The 18,918-nt window shown below is 43.7% G+C and overlaps 1 protein-coding gene across 4 annotated transcripts in view; it reads left to right on the top strand.

Annotated features, from left to right (window-relative positions):
- The window catches only part of SMPD4 (sphingomyelin phosphodiesterase 4), a 43,891-nt gene that overhangs the window by 21,118 nt on the left and 3,855 nt on the right, over nt 1-18,918 (top strand). For 2 of the 4 annotated variants that reach the window (XM_068238275.1, XM_068238273.1), the window contains 9 exons: nt 295-366; nt 3,942-4,025; nt 6,759-6,904; nt 7,772-7,862; nt 7,945-8,051; nt 10,637-10,800; nt 10,881-11,086; nt 12,974-13,207; nt 15,969-16,100. In XM_068238275.1, the coding sequence (XP_068094376.1) occupies nt 295-366; nt 3,942-4,025; nt 6,759-6,904; nt 7,772-7,862; nt 7,945-8,051; nt 10,637-10,800; nt 10,881-11,086; nt 12,974-13,207; nt 15,969-16,100 (1,236 nt within the window). The remainder of the gene's footprint in view (nt 1-294; nt 367-3,941; nt 4,026-6,758; nt 6,905-7,771; nt 7,863-7,944; nt 8,052-10,636; nt 10,801-10,880; nt 11,087-12,973; nt 13,208-15,968; nt 16,101-18,918) is intronic. The other 2 variants (XM_068238277.1, XM_068238280.1) reach the window with 1 other exon arrangement.

Below are 18,918 nucleotides of genomic sequence, written 5' to 3'. Positions count from 1 at the left end.
TCAAACTTGTTTTTTGTTTGTTTGAAGCATACAAAATGCACTAAAATGCAGTACCTCTGCGTCACTATTGACTTTCATTATGTGCATTGTAGATGCGTTTGGAAAAATATGCAGCAAGACCAACGTTTTTAAAACCGCACATTGCAGAAAGCAAACATATGCATTTTTCCATGCGGCCCATTGACTTGCATTATTGCTGCGTTTTCCGCAATGTGTGTGTTTCCTAGTGTGTTACCTACCCTCAAAGGATGAATTGCTTAACATGTTACTGTTCTTATCCTTTTTATTTTCTAGATCTTTGTAGAGATGTGGCTTCACCATTACTCCCATGAAATGTATCTTAAGATGCAGTCTCCACATGCAAAGGTACACATTTGTTTAAAGTGCTAGCTAGATCTACGCAGACGTTTTTAGAGGCCATTGACTGCGAGCGTGCGCCATATTTCACCCTGCTGTTTAGTGGTAGAGATGATCATTGAGATGCTAATCATTTCAAGCATGAAGTTTTGAATCAGTATGATACCATTTATTGGCTAACTTAAGAAGGGTAAAGGTGACCATACATCTAGCGCAGGGCGGCTCAATAGGTCGATCGCGATCTACTGGTAGATCGCGACCACCTGCTGAGTAGATCTTGGCCGCATCCTGTCACATTCTTCTGCCGCGCAGCCACGGCTGTCAGAATTTGCTGCCATAGCAGCATCAGAGGGGAGAGGTGCGGCTGAAGGGGAGGCGTGGCTAAAGGAGAGGAGCAAATGAGATTGGTCTCCTCCCCTCCAGGCTGTGTGACTCAGACAGCGTCTCCTCCCCTCTAGGCTGCCTGTGAGACGTGCACAGCGTCTCCCCTCCCATAGGTGTTTCCCCAGGCGGAGCATCCTAGGGGGGCGCTGGATCGAACAGCAGCAGCTGTCCTCTCATGCCTCCACAGCTCCTGTAAAGAAAGCCCCGAAGGCAGCATGAAAAGGAAGTGCTTACTGTGCTTTTCCCCACTTTCATCCAGCTCTCTCACTATCAGGCATCTGTGCACGCCAGGCTGTAGCTGCAGGAGAGAAGCACTTGTGGTCAGTCCGGGATGCTTGTCTTCCTCCTCCACTGCAAGGTCAAAGGGATGTCACTCTGTGACATCTGCTCTGGATGATGACCTCTTCCTTCAACCAGGATCGGATGACACAGTACGTGTGACATAATACAGAGCCCAGACAGCCAGGCAGGGCTGCATGTCACAAACCGTGCTGGCGGCCGAGGTGAACATGAAAAGTAAATTTCAAAGTAATGCTGTGCAAACTAATGTAGTTTACTATGGTGTTGTACCTAAAACTTTTGATTTATTGTGAGCTGAGCATATAATGCTTTGTGGGCTAAGATACGGTGGGGTGGGGGGTTGTGACACTGTGGGGGAGTAGGGTTGGTAGATCTCGTGGACTCTGTGATTTTTTAACCACTTGCCGACCAGGGGTGATTTGCCTGATCTGTGCTGCGTGGGCTCTCCAGCCCGCAGCACAGATCAGTATTATGCCAGGGCAATCAGACTCCCCCCCCCCCCCCCCCCCCTTTTTTCCCCCACTAGGGGGATGTCCTGCTGGGGGGGGGTCTGATCGCCGCCGGCCATCTGCGTTTTGCGGGGGGGGCTCCTCAAAGCCCCCCTCCGCAGCCATTTCCGCCCTCTGCCTCCTTACCTTCCTCCCTCCCTCTCTCCGTAATGCGCAGGACGGAGTTCCGTCCTGCGCATTGCAGGACGGAGTTCCGTCCTGCGCATTGAAGGATAGGCTTCCGCCTATCAGATGCCGGCGATCCCCGGCCAATCAGAGGCCGGGGATCGCCGATCTGCTCTACGCCGCTGCTGCGCAGCAGCGCCGTATGATGTAAACAGCTGGGATTTCTTCCCCGCGTGTTTACATTTTGCCGGCGAGCCGCGATCGGCGGCTCTCCGGCTGTTCACGGAGACACCCTCCGTGAACTGACATGGAAAGGCCGCTCGATTGAGCGGCCGTTTCCATGGTAACCCGCAGACGACCAGTTTACGCCAATCGGCGTTAGCTGGTCGTCAAGAGGTTAAAGTAGCTTGCGAGCCGAAAGAGTGTGGGCATCCCTGATCTAGCGTTATCGAATCGGATAAAAATCTGTGCTGCAAATAGCATGCCCGATTGATGATTCTACTGATTTTGGGCTAAAATTGGTCGAATGTGTCGGTTAAACATGCTGGGAAATCTCGAGCCGACTTGGCCGATTGGGTGCATGGTGGTAACTGCGTGCAATATTACGAGCGATATTGGGGGGGGACGTGGTCAGGGGTGGCAACGCATCACAAGGTGGATTCCCAAAACACTTCATACTGCAATTGATCGGGAATCAGCCTGCGTTGTATGGGCAGCCAACGGATCTCCCTCTTATCAGATTTGATCAAAGAGAGGTCTGTCTCTTGATCTATCTGCCTATACATGGCTAGATGTATGACCACCTTAAGCTTTCGGCTGATCGGCCTTCTTCAGACTCTATTCCTGTATGCTAACATGATGTTGGAGGGCTCAGCTTATATACATATAACATCAGAATGAGGTAAATCGATTATTTTGCAAATACAAATACATTTTCATTCTGATTCGAAACTTCCTGCTTTCACTGGTAACTAACATGGGACAATACTCTACTGCTAGCGCTACTAATAATTTCAAGTTGATGCAAATTTTGTTAGTTTTATGCAACTGTATGCAGCTTGGAATTGGACCCATAACAATCGTTAGCATTTGATAAATCCAGTTCCTTAATAGCATGACTTTGCATAAAGGTAAGTTTGCATCTTCTCAATTGTTAGCATCTCATTGACCATCTTTAGCAGACAGTGGCGATGCAGCTACTCACCAGCAAGGTGCTTTATGTAATAGCAGTTGGGGACATGTTCTGGTCCCCAAATGGTGCATGCAGCATCTACCACAAGAGTGCCCTCAACTGTGTACATGGGTACAGGCCAGGCGGCTTCTATAGACTAACGGTGCTGATGGCCTATGTGCTCGATCGGGTTCACAGCTAATGGTGTGCGATATTTGGAGGAGCAACAAATGGGACGAAGCCACGGCACTGCCCCCTCCCCCTCCTAGTGTAAAATGTGGCCCCCAGCACACACGTGCCCACGTGCAATATGCCGGCAACCACGTGGGGTGTGTGTGAGGAAGAGTTGTGGAGACAGAGATAGCAGCAGACCCCAACAAGTAAAGTATTCATGCACGGGCACCGGGAGAAGGAAACCTCTTCATCTTGGCGGACAGCGGCGAGGCTGCGTCACTGGGCCGATTCCTGAAAAATGTGTTTCTGAAATCAGTCGGGAATCGGCCTGTGGTTTAGGGCAGCCACAGATCTCTCTCTGATCAGTTCCAGTCTGTGAGAGATCTGTCTCTTGGTCGATCAGCCACCAAAATCGCTACATGTATGGCCACCTTGAATGGTCTCTTTATTCAACAGTAATCAGCACTGGGTGTGGCTAGTGAAATTACACTATAGTTAATGATTTACCTAATATTTCAATTTGATGAAACCTTTGTGTGTGACAAGCATGCAAAACCATAAGAAATTGGGAAGGGTTACAGTGTACATGCATTTTTCTGGCTGGGATCACATAGAGGAAGAGCAGGTCTGAGCTAGAGTCCTCTGTTCCACCTGCTGCTTATTTGCTGCTCCTTCAGTGACCAGACATGTACAGAAATCTGAAGGAACTGAATCAGTTGCTGTACTGAGCAGCTCAACAACATCAATACATTTACTACAAAAGTTAAGCATGTTGGGCGGTCTTAAAGGAGAAATGTCTGTACGTTTTATTCATGTTGCCCAGTCTTTTGTCCACTCTGGTATTTCTGTCATTCCATAATTTGTGTTTTGTTTCTCTTTGTCCCCACCTCTCCCCATTCCCTGTTCCTTCTCACCTGTTGGCTCCTGTGCACGTCTCTCAGCTGGAAATCCTACACCACAGGCTCAATGTGTCCAGCACTCCGTACATTTATCCTGGTTTGCCGGGCTCTCTCCATTCATACCAAGTACTTTAAGCTTTGTCATGTGGAATGTCAGATGGCGGCATTTCCTGCCTATCACCCTATCTAATGCACTTTGGGGATGCTCTGGGCACTGGCAATCATAAGCGGCATAAAAGGGCACTTTAACAATTGTTGACAATTATTTTTTGCTATGAGATCTTTGGCTTCAGTGCTAAACTTTTCAGATCTTTTGCATCTCAGATCGTTGTAGGCTTTCCTTTTATTAAAGCTCTACAGGCCTCTGCTGTTTGAGCTGGCTGATACTCTGTATGACAATTACTAAACTGCTTTGGCTTGACAGCCTGTAACTGTGACTATAATTTGTGTTCATTTATATTGGTGCAAAGCAGCATTCACCCTTTTCATGACTTCCTCAGCATTTTCTGCACTACCTGGAAATCGCATGGAAGGTTATCTTCAAGATACTTACCAAGCGGTCGCAGCAGACTGGCATTCCAGCCACCTTTTTAAGGGATTTTCCACTGTTTTGTTTCATATATTTTAACAAGCAAAATTTGTAAAGCTACAAAACAATCAACAGATGACAATACAATCATTGCTGTAGTGCTAATAGTCAGAAATAGACCTGATTAGCTTTAGGAACAGATAGGAGGAAAACTCTGCAATACACAGTGCATTATACTTGTCGTGTTGGCATACTTGCAGTTTGTGGAGCCAGTCAGATCTCATTTAACCATAAATTACCATCTCCATCTTCTTCTCTATGGGAGATGCAATATACTAGACAAGACACAGAACACTTATATTGCACTTTTCTCCTGCCGGACTCCAAACTCCAGAGCTGCAGCCAATAGGATGCGCTCTCTATAGGCAGTAGCAGTGTTAGGGAGTCTTGCTCAAGGTCTCCTCACTAAATAGGTGCTGGCTTACTGAACAGGAAGACTGAGATTCGAACCCTGGCTAATTATAATAGTCTTTAGTTCAGTACTTGGAGTCACATACTCAGAACAGCCATGCACTCGGCAGATCTGATAAAATGACATGTACTGTTTCTGAAGGGTAAAGAATGGTAAATAAGCACAGCAGCCAGGGAAGAAGCATGTAAAAAAGAAGTTACCAATGTTAATAGTACGTTTTCCTCTGCATTTAGGGTTCCTTTAGGACAGGCATGGGCAAACTTGGCCCTCCAGCTGTTAAGGAACTACAAATCCCACAATGCATTTGCCTTTATGAGTCATGACTGTGGCTGTCAGACTCCTGCAATGCATTGTGGGACTTGTAGTTCCTAAACAGCTGGAGGGCCAAGTTTGCCCATGCCTGCTTTAGGAGCAGCTGTAACAGAGTTTGGAGCAACACCACAGGTCACCAGTTAGATGCTTTGGGCTGGAAAATGAGAATAACTCCAGGGAGTAACCTGTGGTAGCAACAGTGGTGTAGCTAAGGAGCTGTGGGCCCAGATGCAAGTTTTACAATGGGGCCACCCTAGCACTTTATACATAACAATTGATACGGTGCACCAAAACCTGCCAATGGTAACTACAGTGTCAGAGGTGCAAGAAGGGGATGGAGAACAGTTAATGATTACCACTAATCAAAGTATCTATAGAAGTGATTATGTGCACTGGCCCAAGGGCCCCGATGCGGTCGCAACCTCTGCAACCCCTGTTGCTACGCCCCTGGGTAGCAATACTAATATTTTTACACAAAAGTGCTTTTTAAATGCTTAGATCATTGTCTGGGCATAAATGTAAATTTGCAGCAGACATATATGATGAAATGGAAATACAAATTTAAGCTTAGAAAAGTAATATTTAACAAGCCTGAAAATTGCTGGAACAGTTATTCTTTGACCTATTCATAAAGGGTGAATGCAGTCTTAAGTACACTGCAGCGTCTTTGCAATCTGCCGCTTTCATATGCTGTGACCATTGCTTTATTAACCTACAATAGTGGTGCTTTAGAGTATGTGAGCTGTAGAAATATGATCTAAAACATGGTCTGTTTGTCACTAAAACTAGAGCATAAGAACCCAAATACTGCAAACCAATGATTTCAAACCATTTATGCATTATTTCTTTTAGTAATACTATCCGAAATGTACAAATCTCTGCGGCAAATGTACCTCCTAGTATTGCTTTATTTGAAAAAGGGAATTGGAGTGAGGTTAGTCATGACTGTATTGTTACTATAGTTACTATATCTCACCTGTCTTTCACCCAAAGCAGAGGGATTGTACAGTAGTTATTACAATAAATCGTACAAGTAATCTTTCTCTTTTTATGTGTATACACTCACTCACTCACTCACTCACACTATCCCAAACTCTATATTTTAACTGGAAAAGTTGGGGGGTTATCTTATACGCCGGAATATACGGTATATATGAGTTGTGCTAGCACACCTAATCATGTGATAAGGCTCCAGGGAAAGTGAAGGCAGAGATTTGTAATTTCAGGTATTTTATTGTTTTTAACTGACCTGAGGTGGGCAGGTGAGTGTTAGCTATTGCCGCGCCCAGCGGTTACTGAAATCCAAGTTTCACATACAGGTAACTTGCCACACACAGAAATGTAAATAAACAAGCATAGTGTTTTGTGGTCATGTTATTTACATCTGTTCTCATTGTGTAGTTTTTAGCACATGCATAAAAGACAGACCATGCTTTAGGTGACAGCTTTTCAGAAATTCAGACTTTAAAGCAGCACTGTACAGTATTGCTCTTGTACTTTGCTCACAGAATGAAATCATGGTATACACTATTTTTCCTTCTTCTAGGAGTCATTCCAGCCTACTGATGAGCATGTGTTGGTGGTCAGAGTCCTAGTGAAGCATTTGCACACCTTTGCTAACAGTCTGAGGCCTGAGCAGATGTCTCCATCTGCTCATTCTCACACACCAAGTCCACTGGAGGAGCTGAAAAGGTGATATATCCATTCATTTTCCATTGGCATAGTTCAGATCTCACATGTGTCCTTAAATAAAATGTATTTGATTTTTGTACATAGCCCACAGTATACAGGTCCCAAATGGGGCAGTACTTTCCACAACTAATGTAGACTGCATAATTTGGTTCAGGTGGGCAGGTCTTTACCAGCAACTTTGTTGCCAAGCAGACATTGGCCTAAATGGGTAATTATGGATAATTCTATATACAGTAATTATAAATTCTGTATATTGTACATAAGACATTTATGTTCTTGTTTTAATCGCCGTAGAACCCAAATGTCATAATCTCATGACCATGCATCTTATAGCCTATTTTCATGGACAACCTTGTGCTATGTTGTATAACCCTTTGCTACCTCTCTGTCTGTCACCCCTTGTTTACATTGTATGAATCCCTATGTATTGTGCAGCGCTGCGTAATATGTTGGCGCTTTATAAAAACAATACATTATAATAAAAATCTAAGATGGCACCAACTGCATAAGCAAGACGTTTTAAATCTGGATGATGCCATTTTTTGGCTAACTAAAAAGAATAAGAATAAGCAAGCTTTCGGCTTTGCAAAGCCACAAGCTTGCTTATTCTTATTCTTTTTAGTTAGCCAATAAATGGTATCATCTTGATTTAAAACTTCTTGCTTATACTGATGGCTAACACGGTACAATACCCTACTGCTACTACCAACTGCATAAGTAAAGCCTTTTAAACCTTTACATGTCACTGATTGACTCCCAGTCCGTAATGTGTATTATCCTTTTTAATGGATTTTCCATTAATTGTTTACAATATTAATTTTATGCAGTAAGACTGTAACTCGTGTGTGGTGCTTATGTCATTGCCAGGGTTGTTATCCCACGATTCATCCAGCAGAAGTTGTACGTCTTCTTGCAGAACTGCTTTGCACACTGGCCTCTTGATGCATCTTTCAGAGTGGTATGTGTTTGCCACACTCTCTTTATAAAATTTCTGGTGCATCTACTGAGCATGGAGACTGACATGCGCTTTACTCTTTCAGGTACTGGAGCTGTGGCTGAGTTATTTGCAGCCGTGGAGATATGTTCTGGAGAGAGCAGGCTCGCCAATCAGCAGTGAGCCGCAGCTTCGCAGCATTGCGGACAAGTGGTAAGCAGAACAATAAAGAGTACATTCCCACACATTACAGCTTGTCCTGAGGAAACAATTATGTGGGAAATGATCAAGATATACTTGTTATGTGGACGCGCTAAATATTATTCACTGTACACAATACAAGAATAAACTGAGACCAATATTTTTAAATGTGCTGTACTACCTGCTACAATGGTATTATAATTGAGGGGACTGGGTATGTTTAAAGAAGAACTCCACTCAATAAAATATGATAGGCTTGGAGAGCAGTGGTGGATGTGTATTTCAAGCTAAGTGAGTTGTGGCCATCAGCAGAAATCTTCCTAATAAGCATAAGTACATGTATTTCCATAGATGAATGTATGTCTGGGGCAGCAGTTTACAAAAATGAAAATAACACTAAGTTTGCTTGATTTACACCAATGGACACTTTTGGCATTTCAACTGTCACTTAATAGCAATAACTTTTATTACTTATGCCACGAAAATTAAACATAAACATAATAATTCTTTTTCCAGTAATTTTATAGGCATGTTATTGGGGGAAAAATTGGCATAAATGCAAAAACTATGCATTTTTTTCATGTTTCACCCTTCCTACTTTTCACATGACAAATCCACAGTTGTAAAACACCTCAAAATATATTTGGCTCATCCCAGTTAAAATTATTCCATACATGCCATATTTCAACACTAGTTGGGCGTGTGCCATTATCACCAGCATGTGCGTCTAGCGATTGCTTGCTAATGCTAGGGTGCAAATATTGTGGACCCCAGTGCTGTAAAGGTGCGTTGCTTGGCAACAACATGGCAATGCACCTATACAGCATTGGGTCCCTGAGCAATCGCATCCAACCACCGACGGCAGCCATTACAGGTGTCCACGAATCTTAAAGCCAAGTATACGTGATATTAGGGGTTAAAGTGGTCTGAAACTCTGACATAACCTTCAATAAAAATGTGTTTACCCACTTTTTATTACTCATACAGTTATCATATTTGCTTTTGTGCACACGTAATATTGTCAGTTTACAAATGACAAGCTTCCAAAGTGTACTTTTTTCTTACCCTGAAAGCTGGCGTTGCATTTTGTTCTTTTTCTATTATAACTGTTTAATGTATATTCAAAAAATAATAATAATAACCCGAACATTTGTATAGCGCTTTTCTCCAGTTGGACTCAAAGCGCTCAAGAGCTGCAGCCACTGGGACGCGCTCAAGAGGCCACCCTGCAGTGTTAGGGAGTCTAGCCTTGAACTCCTTACTGAATAGGTACTGACCCTAACCAGAATTCGAACCCTGGTCTCCCATGTCAAAGGTGGTGCCTTTAACCCATACACTTTCCAGAAAAACAATCTTCTAATAAGCTATTCTGAACACTGTGTGTGACTGAAGCAGAGACAGTTTCTCAGAAAGTGTTTGTTTACATTCCAGTGTTGATACATTTGTGTTTAACCACTTCGGGACCGGCCACCTAACCCCCCTTAAGGACCAGGGCATTTTGCGGTGGAGGGGGGTGCGCGCGTTTGGGGGGGGGGGGGTCGGGTGGCCGGATCCCCTCTGTGGCTGGCTGGGCAGTGTCCCTCCCAATGGTGGCAAGTGTCTTCCCTGTAGCTGGCAGCCATCACTTACCTTCCAGGCTCCAGCGATGAGCCGCAGAAGCCACCTCTTCTCTGGCCGGCATCTCCGCTCCAAATGACGCTCAGGTCGGGTTGCGGCTTGATGACGTCATCAAACCGGGACCCGGCGCTGACGTCAGACGGAGCAGAGATGCTGGCCAGAGCAGAGGGGGCGCCGATCGTCGCTGGAACGGCAGGGAGGTGAGTGGATCCTCTTCTTTTCTCCCCTGCCACCGCCACTGTCAGTGATCACTACGATCCGACGACGATCGTAGTGATCAGCAGCCATACGCGATGGCTGCTGATCACTAGGGGGAGATGCCAGCTGTCATATGACAGCTTAATCTCCCCCTCCGGGTGTGCACGATCGCGTCGGGAGCGGTGGTTTAGTGCGGACGTTGAATGAACGTCCGGTCAGAAGGGTACCACCACCTGCCGGACGTTGATTCAACCTGCGGCGGTCCCCAATAGGTTAACAAGTAAAAACAGATACTGGCAGGAGAAAATACATTGTTTAACCATTTCAGTGATGTTCTTCTAGAATTTTATTCTGGGATAGTAGCTTTCAAGCTGTGAGGAATCTCTTAGAGCTAAGTAGAAATGCTGGCTTTCAGACCACTTTAACACTCCACTACAAGAAAAAAAACACTTTTTTAATGTGATACTCACTTTAATTCACAAACCCCTTTTTAAGATATTATTTTTTTTTTATTTTTTTTTACTTCATGCATGATTGCTGTTATGACAACAATCACTCACTACTGAATGGGTGCACAAGTGGTGGGGGCACACGCTCAGGAGCGGCTGCTTTTAGTGCTATACATAAGTCTTATGCCCAGGGATATTAAGGATAGCTAATTAGGACATGAGACTGACGTCCTTGAATCTGAAGTGGTTAATCATTCAATAATAGATTACTCTTTTTCCTAGCTATTACTAGACTTTTTTTTAACATAATCAAAAATGTCTCTTCCTTCAAAGGGCTCTATTTGTTCAGGACAATCTGCTTATTTACACAAAGCTGTTCCTTCGCTTTGTAAACCGCGCCATTCGCAGCGACCTGGCCAATCAGAAGAATGCTTTTATGCTCTTCAGGGTAGCTAAAGTTTTCTCCCAACCTAATCTAGCAGAGATGATCCAGAAAGGTAAGTGCCTCGTTTACCATTTCTTAACAAGTCTGGGTGTTTTGAATGTGTACCCCAGTAGGCTTCTTGTCTTCATGCAGGTGAACAGTTGTTTCTGGAACCAGAACATGTTCTTCCTCATCGCCAGCACAGACTCCTCATGTCACCAAGTCTCGGTGGCAGCTATCTTTCAACCTGGCAACCATCAATCACAGATGCTGCTTTGAAGGTGAAGAGTCATGTGTACAGCCTAGAAGGACAGGATTTCCAGTACACACAAATGTTTGGCACTGAGGCACGAAGTCTGGTAAGATTATTTCACAGTCCCCTAGAAACAGTAGCCCTAAGGATCATCCACAAAATGCTTCTAACAGCCATGTCTGCTGCGAGTTCCTGCATGTTCCCTCCAGCGCTAGAATACTAGATACCAGAGATGAGCCACATTTTGCAGCGTATGTTAAAATTTCACATACCATACATCTTAGTATGAATTGATGGACACAAGTTCTTGTACAATATCTTGGCATTTCCGAAACCTTTCTCAGTTATTTGCCAACATCAGTCTTTGTTCCCAAGTGCCATCTGTGCCACTGAACAGTGAATTCCAAACAACCTTGCCAAACAGTTTTGCTGTGCTACTTGTTACTTCTGCTGCTGGTAGATGGCATAAGAGTAAGTGCGCTCTCTTGTAAGGAAAAGCTGCACTTAGAAGTAGCTCAGTTGCTGAGATTGCTAGCAATACTGTTAGATTGAACACTCTGGAATATCATTAGCTCCACCATAAACAGCACAGGGGTTTCTTTTTTTTCTCGAGGCCCCTTCATATAAAAATGTACATTTTTGACTGATGCAGAAATTCAGTAGTTAGTGGCACTTCTCTGTTAGTAGTTGTGTGGAGTTTGTAATGTTTCACCTTTTTCTGCTGCCATGAGGTGGGTAGGATTTCCCAGTGCTTTACATTTAGTCTGAAGAGGAGAGTGGAGGGCAGGAATTTTTGCATTTGCAATTTTGCACTTGCAGACCAGCCATAAAAACGGATCCTTTTTTTTTTCTTTAAAGGGATACTGTAGGGGGGTCGGGGGAAAATGAGCTGAACTTACCCGGGGCTTCTAATGGTCCCCCGCAGACATCCTGTGTTGGTGCAGCCACTCACCGATGCTCCGGCCCCGCCTCCAGTTAACTTCTGGAATTTCTGATTTTAAAGTCAGAAAACCACTGCGCCTACATTGCCGTGTCCTCGCTCCCGCTGATGTCACCAGGAGTGTACTGCGCAGACACAGACCATACTGGGCCTGCGCAGTACGCTCCTGGTGCCATCAGCGGGATCGAGGATACGGCAACGCAGGCGGAGTGGTTTTCTGACTTTAAAGTCAGAAATTCTAGAAGTGAACCGGAGGCGGGGCCGGAGCATCGGGGAGTGGCTGCACCAACACAGGATGTCTGCGGGGGATCATTAGAAGCCCCGGGTAAGTTCAGCTCATTTTCCCCCGACCCCCCTACAGTATCCCTTTAATATTTACTATTTTAGGGCTACATCTTTAAACTGATTCTTACACTAATGAATATGGTTAACTAGTTTTTCTCATCCCTGGTAGTTAACACATAGACACTAAAGCACATCCCATTTAAAGTGTGTTCCTTCCTGGTAAGACCATGAAATGCTTGCAAATGTGATCATTAAATTGACACTGAAGCAAAAAAAACCAACAACTTATAATATAATGAATTGTATGTGTAGTACAGATAATTATTAGAACATCAGTAGCAAAGAAAAGTCTCATATTTTGATTTTCAGTTATGTAGCTGTATTTATATAACATTGCATCATTCTCTAATATTTGCAGTTTACAGATTACACGTTTTTATTTTAAATGATGAAACCGAGCAGAGCTAATCACCCTTTGAACTTCCTGGCAGAAAAAAAACTTAAACAGCAAGAGACCGTTTGAGATAATCGCTTCAGAAAATAGCATTGCTCTCTGACTAAATTAGTCAAATGGCTCAGAGAAGCTATTTTGCATAGATAACTGAAGTTTCTTAACTCTTCCTTATCATAAGTTTTTATTTTTACTTCCGATTCCCTTTAAATATTAAACAATGTGTTGATATTATGGTAAGTAGCCTTGTATGCCTCTCTGAGAAGCCTTTTGTCTCAATCTGTATAACTTACCACAAGCAATATTTCTATGGACAGGTTTTACGGCTCTCACAGATGATCATGCATGCCAAGCAGACTGCCAGGTCGTTGTCAGACCAATCCCCGGACCCCACAGGGAACCAGTCTTTCCTATCCTGGTTTGGGTTGAGCTCCATGGATCTGAACAACTCTTACCCAGGGAATGACATTGATGATGTTGGGTATGACAGCATTAAGAAGACTGATGAACATTTGGAAAAATCTCTGGAATATCTTTGTCAAATCTTTAGGGTAAGTTATATGCTAGAAAGGCAGCAAAACATATTTATGAAATGGCTTCTGCATACTTTAGTCCGTGTCTTCCTATGGGACTGTATGTTTTCTGCTCCTTCACTATGGAAGCTTCCATTTCAAGGGAACCTGAAATGAGAGGGATATTGATGCTGACATATTTATTTCATTTGAAACTATACCAGTTGCCTGGCAATACTGCAGGTCTACTCGGCTGTGGTAGTGTCTGAATCACACACCTGAAATGAGCATGTGGCTAATCGGGTCAGGAAATATGATCTGCATGCTTGTTTTGGGGTCTATGGCTAAAAGTATTAGAGGCAGAGGATTAGCAGGACGACCAGGCAATTTGCATTGTTTAAAAGGAAATAAATACGGTATTCTCCATAGCCCTCTCATTTCTGATTCCCTTTAAGACTCCCTTTAATCAGCTTGTTTCATAGTCAGTGGGGGTAGTCTGAAGGAAAGAGTAAAGTATGGTTTACTAGTATTGGGCATAAAAATAAAGAGAACTCACATGCTGATTAGCTGAGACACAGTTCATATTAGAAGAGACTTGCAGAAGGGAATAGCAGCATGTTACATGTAAACATAAATTGCTCAGAGGGATCACGTAAGGAGCAAATGGCAATACAGAGGTTCAGTGATTAGTCTATAGAAACTCCAGGACTAAAGCCAACACTGGCCGAGCATGTTGTTAAACAGCAGTTATAGAGTGAGCTATAAAGTCTGCATTCCCATTCATTGATCTCCGGGCTAACAAGCTGCAGCACGGGAGCGCGCTGCAGCAGCCTTTTGGTCGTAGTAGATATGTCCAAATGGCTAAAATTATTAAGTTCCATATACATGCCAGATGAAACTCTGCTGAGGTGGCCGATAACTGCAGCCCCTGACCCCTCTCGACAGCTCAGCCAGCAATCCGTCGTGGAAGATTGCTTCAGTCATGCTATGGCCATGAGCATTGTTCTCCCTACTCACCAGGCTCCTGTGCGATGCCACACCCTGGCTGCTCTGTTGAACCACCACATAGCAATAGTAAACATCACTAGCCTGAAGGCTAGTGAGGTGTCTGTCAGCCTCATCACTGCAATGTCCCCCCAAGGGATTGAGTACTGATCCCTACCGGGTGACATTAATCTTGCATGTGTATCTTGACAGATAAGGATATGCCCTCTGCTGGCAAGACTTTCATCTCTGAAACTTTGTACTTTGCTAGGCTACTAATTGCTAGACGCTGGCTATCCTCTCGTGTGCCCAAGTTGCAGGAATGGCTAGAGCTGGTGGAAAAAGAACTCCCATAAAAAAATCTATGTGCTCAGAGTTAGACCTGGGAGCTTCCGAAAGGTTTGGGATTGTTCGGTTAAGAGGGACTGCTAAGCTGGTTGGTGAGTCACCAACCAGCTTAGCAGTCCCTCTTAACCGAACAATCCCAAACCTTTCGGAAGCTCCCAGGTCTAACTCTGAGCACATAGATTAGATTTTTTTATGGGAGTTCTTTTTCCACCAGCTCTAGCCATTCCTGCAACTTGGGCACACGAGAGGATAGCCAGCGTCTAGCAATTAGTAGCCTAATTCCCCCCCTCCAATGGTGAGCTCTTCTCCTTGTATCTCCCCTGGTGTTCCTGCCACATCCCCCTGGCTAAGGTACATTAATATTTCTCATGGAAGTTTGTAGTCCATATTCGTGGCTCATATTGTCTTAGTGTGAATTAAAATATCCTTTAGACCAGTCCCTTCTCATATTTGGATACGGTTATCCTATTAGGCCTGTAATCTAGGATAAACTTGTTTTGCTTAGTTCCTTCCCAGGAGCCCTAAAGATATCGCTCTGAGGACCCATTGGTCCTGTGTTGATTTCTCTCAATAAAGATGCAACAATGCTATAGATCTGGCTAAGTATTCAGTGATCTTTAAGTCCCTTGCTTTGTGACCTTTTTGTTGTTGGAGGCCTAATGGCTGCCTGGTCCTATGACAATGATTACAAAGATGGGAAGGATGTCGGCCAGATAAGTGTGATGACAAGGAGTCATTCATGTCGGTTCCGTTTTTTTTTGTGTTTTTTTTGTTTTTTTAATCATACATTAGCCTGCTATTGTCTAACTCCTTGCATTTTTTTTTCAAATTCTTTTTATTATTATTTAAACAAAGAAAGAATACAAACAATAACATAGACACATGACAATGTCAAGTAATATCAATTACTAGAAATCAGTAACGTTAGTATAAAATCCAGCATTGTTAGATAGAGTGCAATCATCCATATAACAGGACTAATATAAGAATAATACATTTGGAGACAAATTTCCAGGTTAAATTCTTCAATAACAGATACATGGTCTGAGAGACTATGAAATGATAGGTATGAATGGCGCAGTATTAAAAACCATCCCAACAGGGGTCTAATCCCACAAAATTATAGAGTGACTACAGAAAGTCCAGAATGTTAGGATTGATATCTAGATCAGGAGAAGCCGATTCAATGCAGTTGATCTAACTCCTTGCATTTACTGCATTATTGTTCACTTTTTCATTTTGACATTAAAAAAATTGTTGAAAACATAACAAAAAATCTTGCATGTGTTCGCACCTTTATTGCATTTATTATCTATAAAGCATCTTTCAATCATTCTAGATTTTTGAAATATGCTTTATGTGTAGTTACCTGTGTATGGTATAAACATCAAGCATAAAATGTACAAAATATATTGACTACAAGACTGCTTTTCACTGCCATAAATAATGGGGATTTGCTTGATTTCAGCTGCATACGGCACAGCTCGGCCAGCTTTCAGTGAGCCAGGGGACCATGCAGGATGAGAACGGGAGGAATCAATTGCCAGACTTTATACAGAATGAGAACGGGGTCTTCCTGACTAACTTGGGCAGGAAGCAGGTAAGCATATCCACAGTGCAAGCTTTAAACTCCACTTTGTTTTAGAAAATAAAGAGTACCTGTCTAAGTCAGCTGTGTAAGCTACACCGTTCTTTAAAACCTTATCACACCTTTTGTACCTTGTGTTTATATGCGCAGACAGCTTCAAAGTGCTCCAAATAGAAATTGTTAACTGGGTGTGCTAGCCTGCTGCAAAAGCTTTACTCAGACGGTAAAAAAAGTACCAGTGTTTGGTAGGTACATTGGTCTCCCAGCTATCTCTGTATGCTGTTTTTCTTAGGTAGAACTCAATAGGTTTGGTAAGGAGAGGTGCAGTATCTGAAGTTCTCTTGGTTCAGCATTACCTGCATCTTTTATGAACACTCCAGCCTTATGTTGAACAGGACAAGAGAAAGAATCTGACTTTGGCCAGCCTTCAGGACCCAGTATGTGTATATCAGAAATGGTGCTTGAGTAGCTGACCATGTTAGTTCAAACACTGCTTTCAGGATGGCTTGAACATAAAATCATTATTTACATTAACTACTTGAGGACCACAGTGGAACCCCCCACCCCCCCCCCTAAAGACCAGACTATTTTTTGTGAAAATGGCCACTGCAGCTTTAAGGCCAAGCTGCGGGGCTGCACAGCAAACAAGCGATTCCTCCCTCCTTTTCTCCCCACCGACAGAGCTCTCTGTTGGTGGGGTCAGATTGCCCCCCGATGTTTTTGTTTGTTTTTAAATAAATGTTGCTATTTTTTAATTTTTATACATTACTCCCTCCCCCCACCAGCCAATCCACCCGCTCCCCCTGCCAGCCAATCCATGTGATCAGCTGTCATAGGCTTCAGCCTATGACAGCCGATCACTGCCGAGACACAGGAGGGGACAGCCGTGTCACATGTGTGGTGGCATTTCACACCACCAATGCATAGTTCTAAACCAATCTGGAACCCATCCTGGTAGCCCTGCTTTGCAAGACTGCAAAAGCTGTATGTGTGAAAGACATGTAACCTGATCTCCTCCTGAGTCTGTACTACCCTGATGGCAATCAAACTGCAGCTTGTCAGCCTCACTCTTCTCAGCCAACTTTATTGCACAGCAAAAGTGACTTTTGTCAGGTCTCCAGTCCAGACGATCTGACACATCATACAGGAGACTGAAACTTTAGGGAGGACTGTGGCTGGCCATAAACCAGCAGGAAGCGCACAGGTCATTGAGAACGGACTCACCGAGTACCACCTGTGCTTTCCTGCTGGCTGCTTCTCCACCCACTGCCCTGCAAATCTGCAGGGGAAGAATCTCCTTCGGCAGCAGCTGATGATCACGCAGTTGAATACTGTGCTGGAGGTGGGGTTAAGAATCGTGGGGCGGGGCTGCAGATGGCATTTACATTTCGTACCAGGGGAATGTGGCTGAGGGAAATCTCCCCCTTGCCAGTCCGCACCTAGCTGCACAGGCTCCAGCATCCCTGCTCTGGGATCGGACAGGTAGATTGCACACACCTAGTTCCTGGAGGAGCACTCTGAACTTCAGTGTGCTGTAGATGGGCGGGACGCCTATCATGCCAGCTAATGACATTACACGCCTGACGGGAAGTGCGAAAACTTGTACAGAGAGGACCTTAGAACAGCGCTGGCTTCTGTAATGTGCAAGAGAGTCGGCTCATGTCGGCAGCTGGGCGGTGTTTAATTCCAGGTGGGCGGGCCGCCCGGCTATTTGATTCTGGGGAGAACACTGTGATTTTAATCAGATTCCCAAAAACACTAATTGCATATGAAAAATTTCACCAATCTAGATATTATATCAAACATGGATACAAGGTAGCAGAAAAAAAGTGCTGAGTGCCATAAAAATAAATATATAAAGATATGTACACGAAAAGGAAAATTACCTTTCTTTTTTTGTGATTTGAATTTATTTTGCCCTCTATAGGAACTAACGAGGTGTATAATTGCTCAGTTGCTTGTGTCAATTGTCTAGTATGACAAGTAAAAAAGTGTAACCTGCAGATTCTCTTTAGAAGGTGATATTTCAGTTTTTGTTATATACCATGGAACAAAATCGCATAAACATTTGACTCTGTGTATTTGTCGATTACCTTTTTAGTTTTGCCCACCTGGCACAGCAAGTGGAAGTCAGTCTCATTCTCAATACATGGAAGATGCAACATTGTGAATAGGAACATCTCTCCATTGTAGCAGCTGTAAGGTTCCATGATACGACAGAGCTGAAATCATGGTTTGGGGGGGGGGGGATCTCAAGTCATGAAGTCATTGAGAGATAAGAAGCCTAATGGTGAATACACACATCCAATTTTGTTTGGCCAATAATTAGGCCAATTTTACCACTTCATGTAGTGTAAGGGCCACCAGATTTTTAATAATATGAGCAGAATGTGTGTTCAATATCTGTTGTCCTTCATACTACATGGAAGAGGTACAATTGGCCAATCATTGCACAATCAAAATCTGATGTGTATGCACCTGTAAGCCTGGTACACACTTTTAATTATGATTGGCCAATCACTGGCCAGTTGTACCATCTTCATGTAGTATGAGGGTCAACAGATATTGACTATGAGCAGTGTAGCTAAGCTCTCGTACTACATGGAGGTGGTCAAATTGGTCAGTGATTGGCCAATCATAATTGAAAGTGTGTACCAGGCTTTAGATTCAGTCTGTCTGTCAAATTCCTCTCATCATGGATGTTTCAATTTTGGTAGGCTGGTCTGGTCTGTTATAGCTGAATTCCCACGTGTATCTGATTTATCAGAACGCCTGTGAATGTTAGAGGATAAAATTAAAAACTGCTAGCACTTACTGTCTTATTTCTCTC

This window comes from Hyperolius riggenbachi, chromosome 1 (assembly GCF_040937935.1).
Source record: "Hyperolius riggenbachi isolate aHypRig1 chromosome 1, aHypRig1.pri, whole genome shotgun sequence".
NCBI lineage: Eukaryota > Metazoa > Chordata > Amphibia > Anura > Hyperoliidae > Hyperolius > Hyperolius riggenbachi.
The sequence above is the reverse complement of the archived record's forward strand: the minus strand, read 5'-3'. Positions and strand labels throughout refer to the sequence as shown.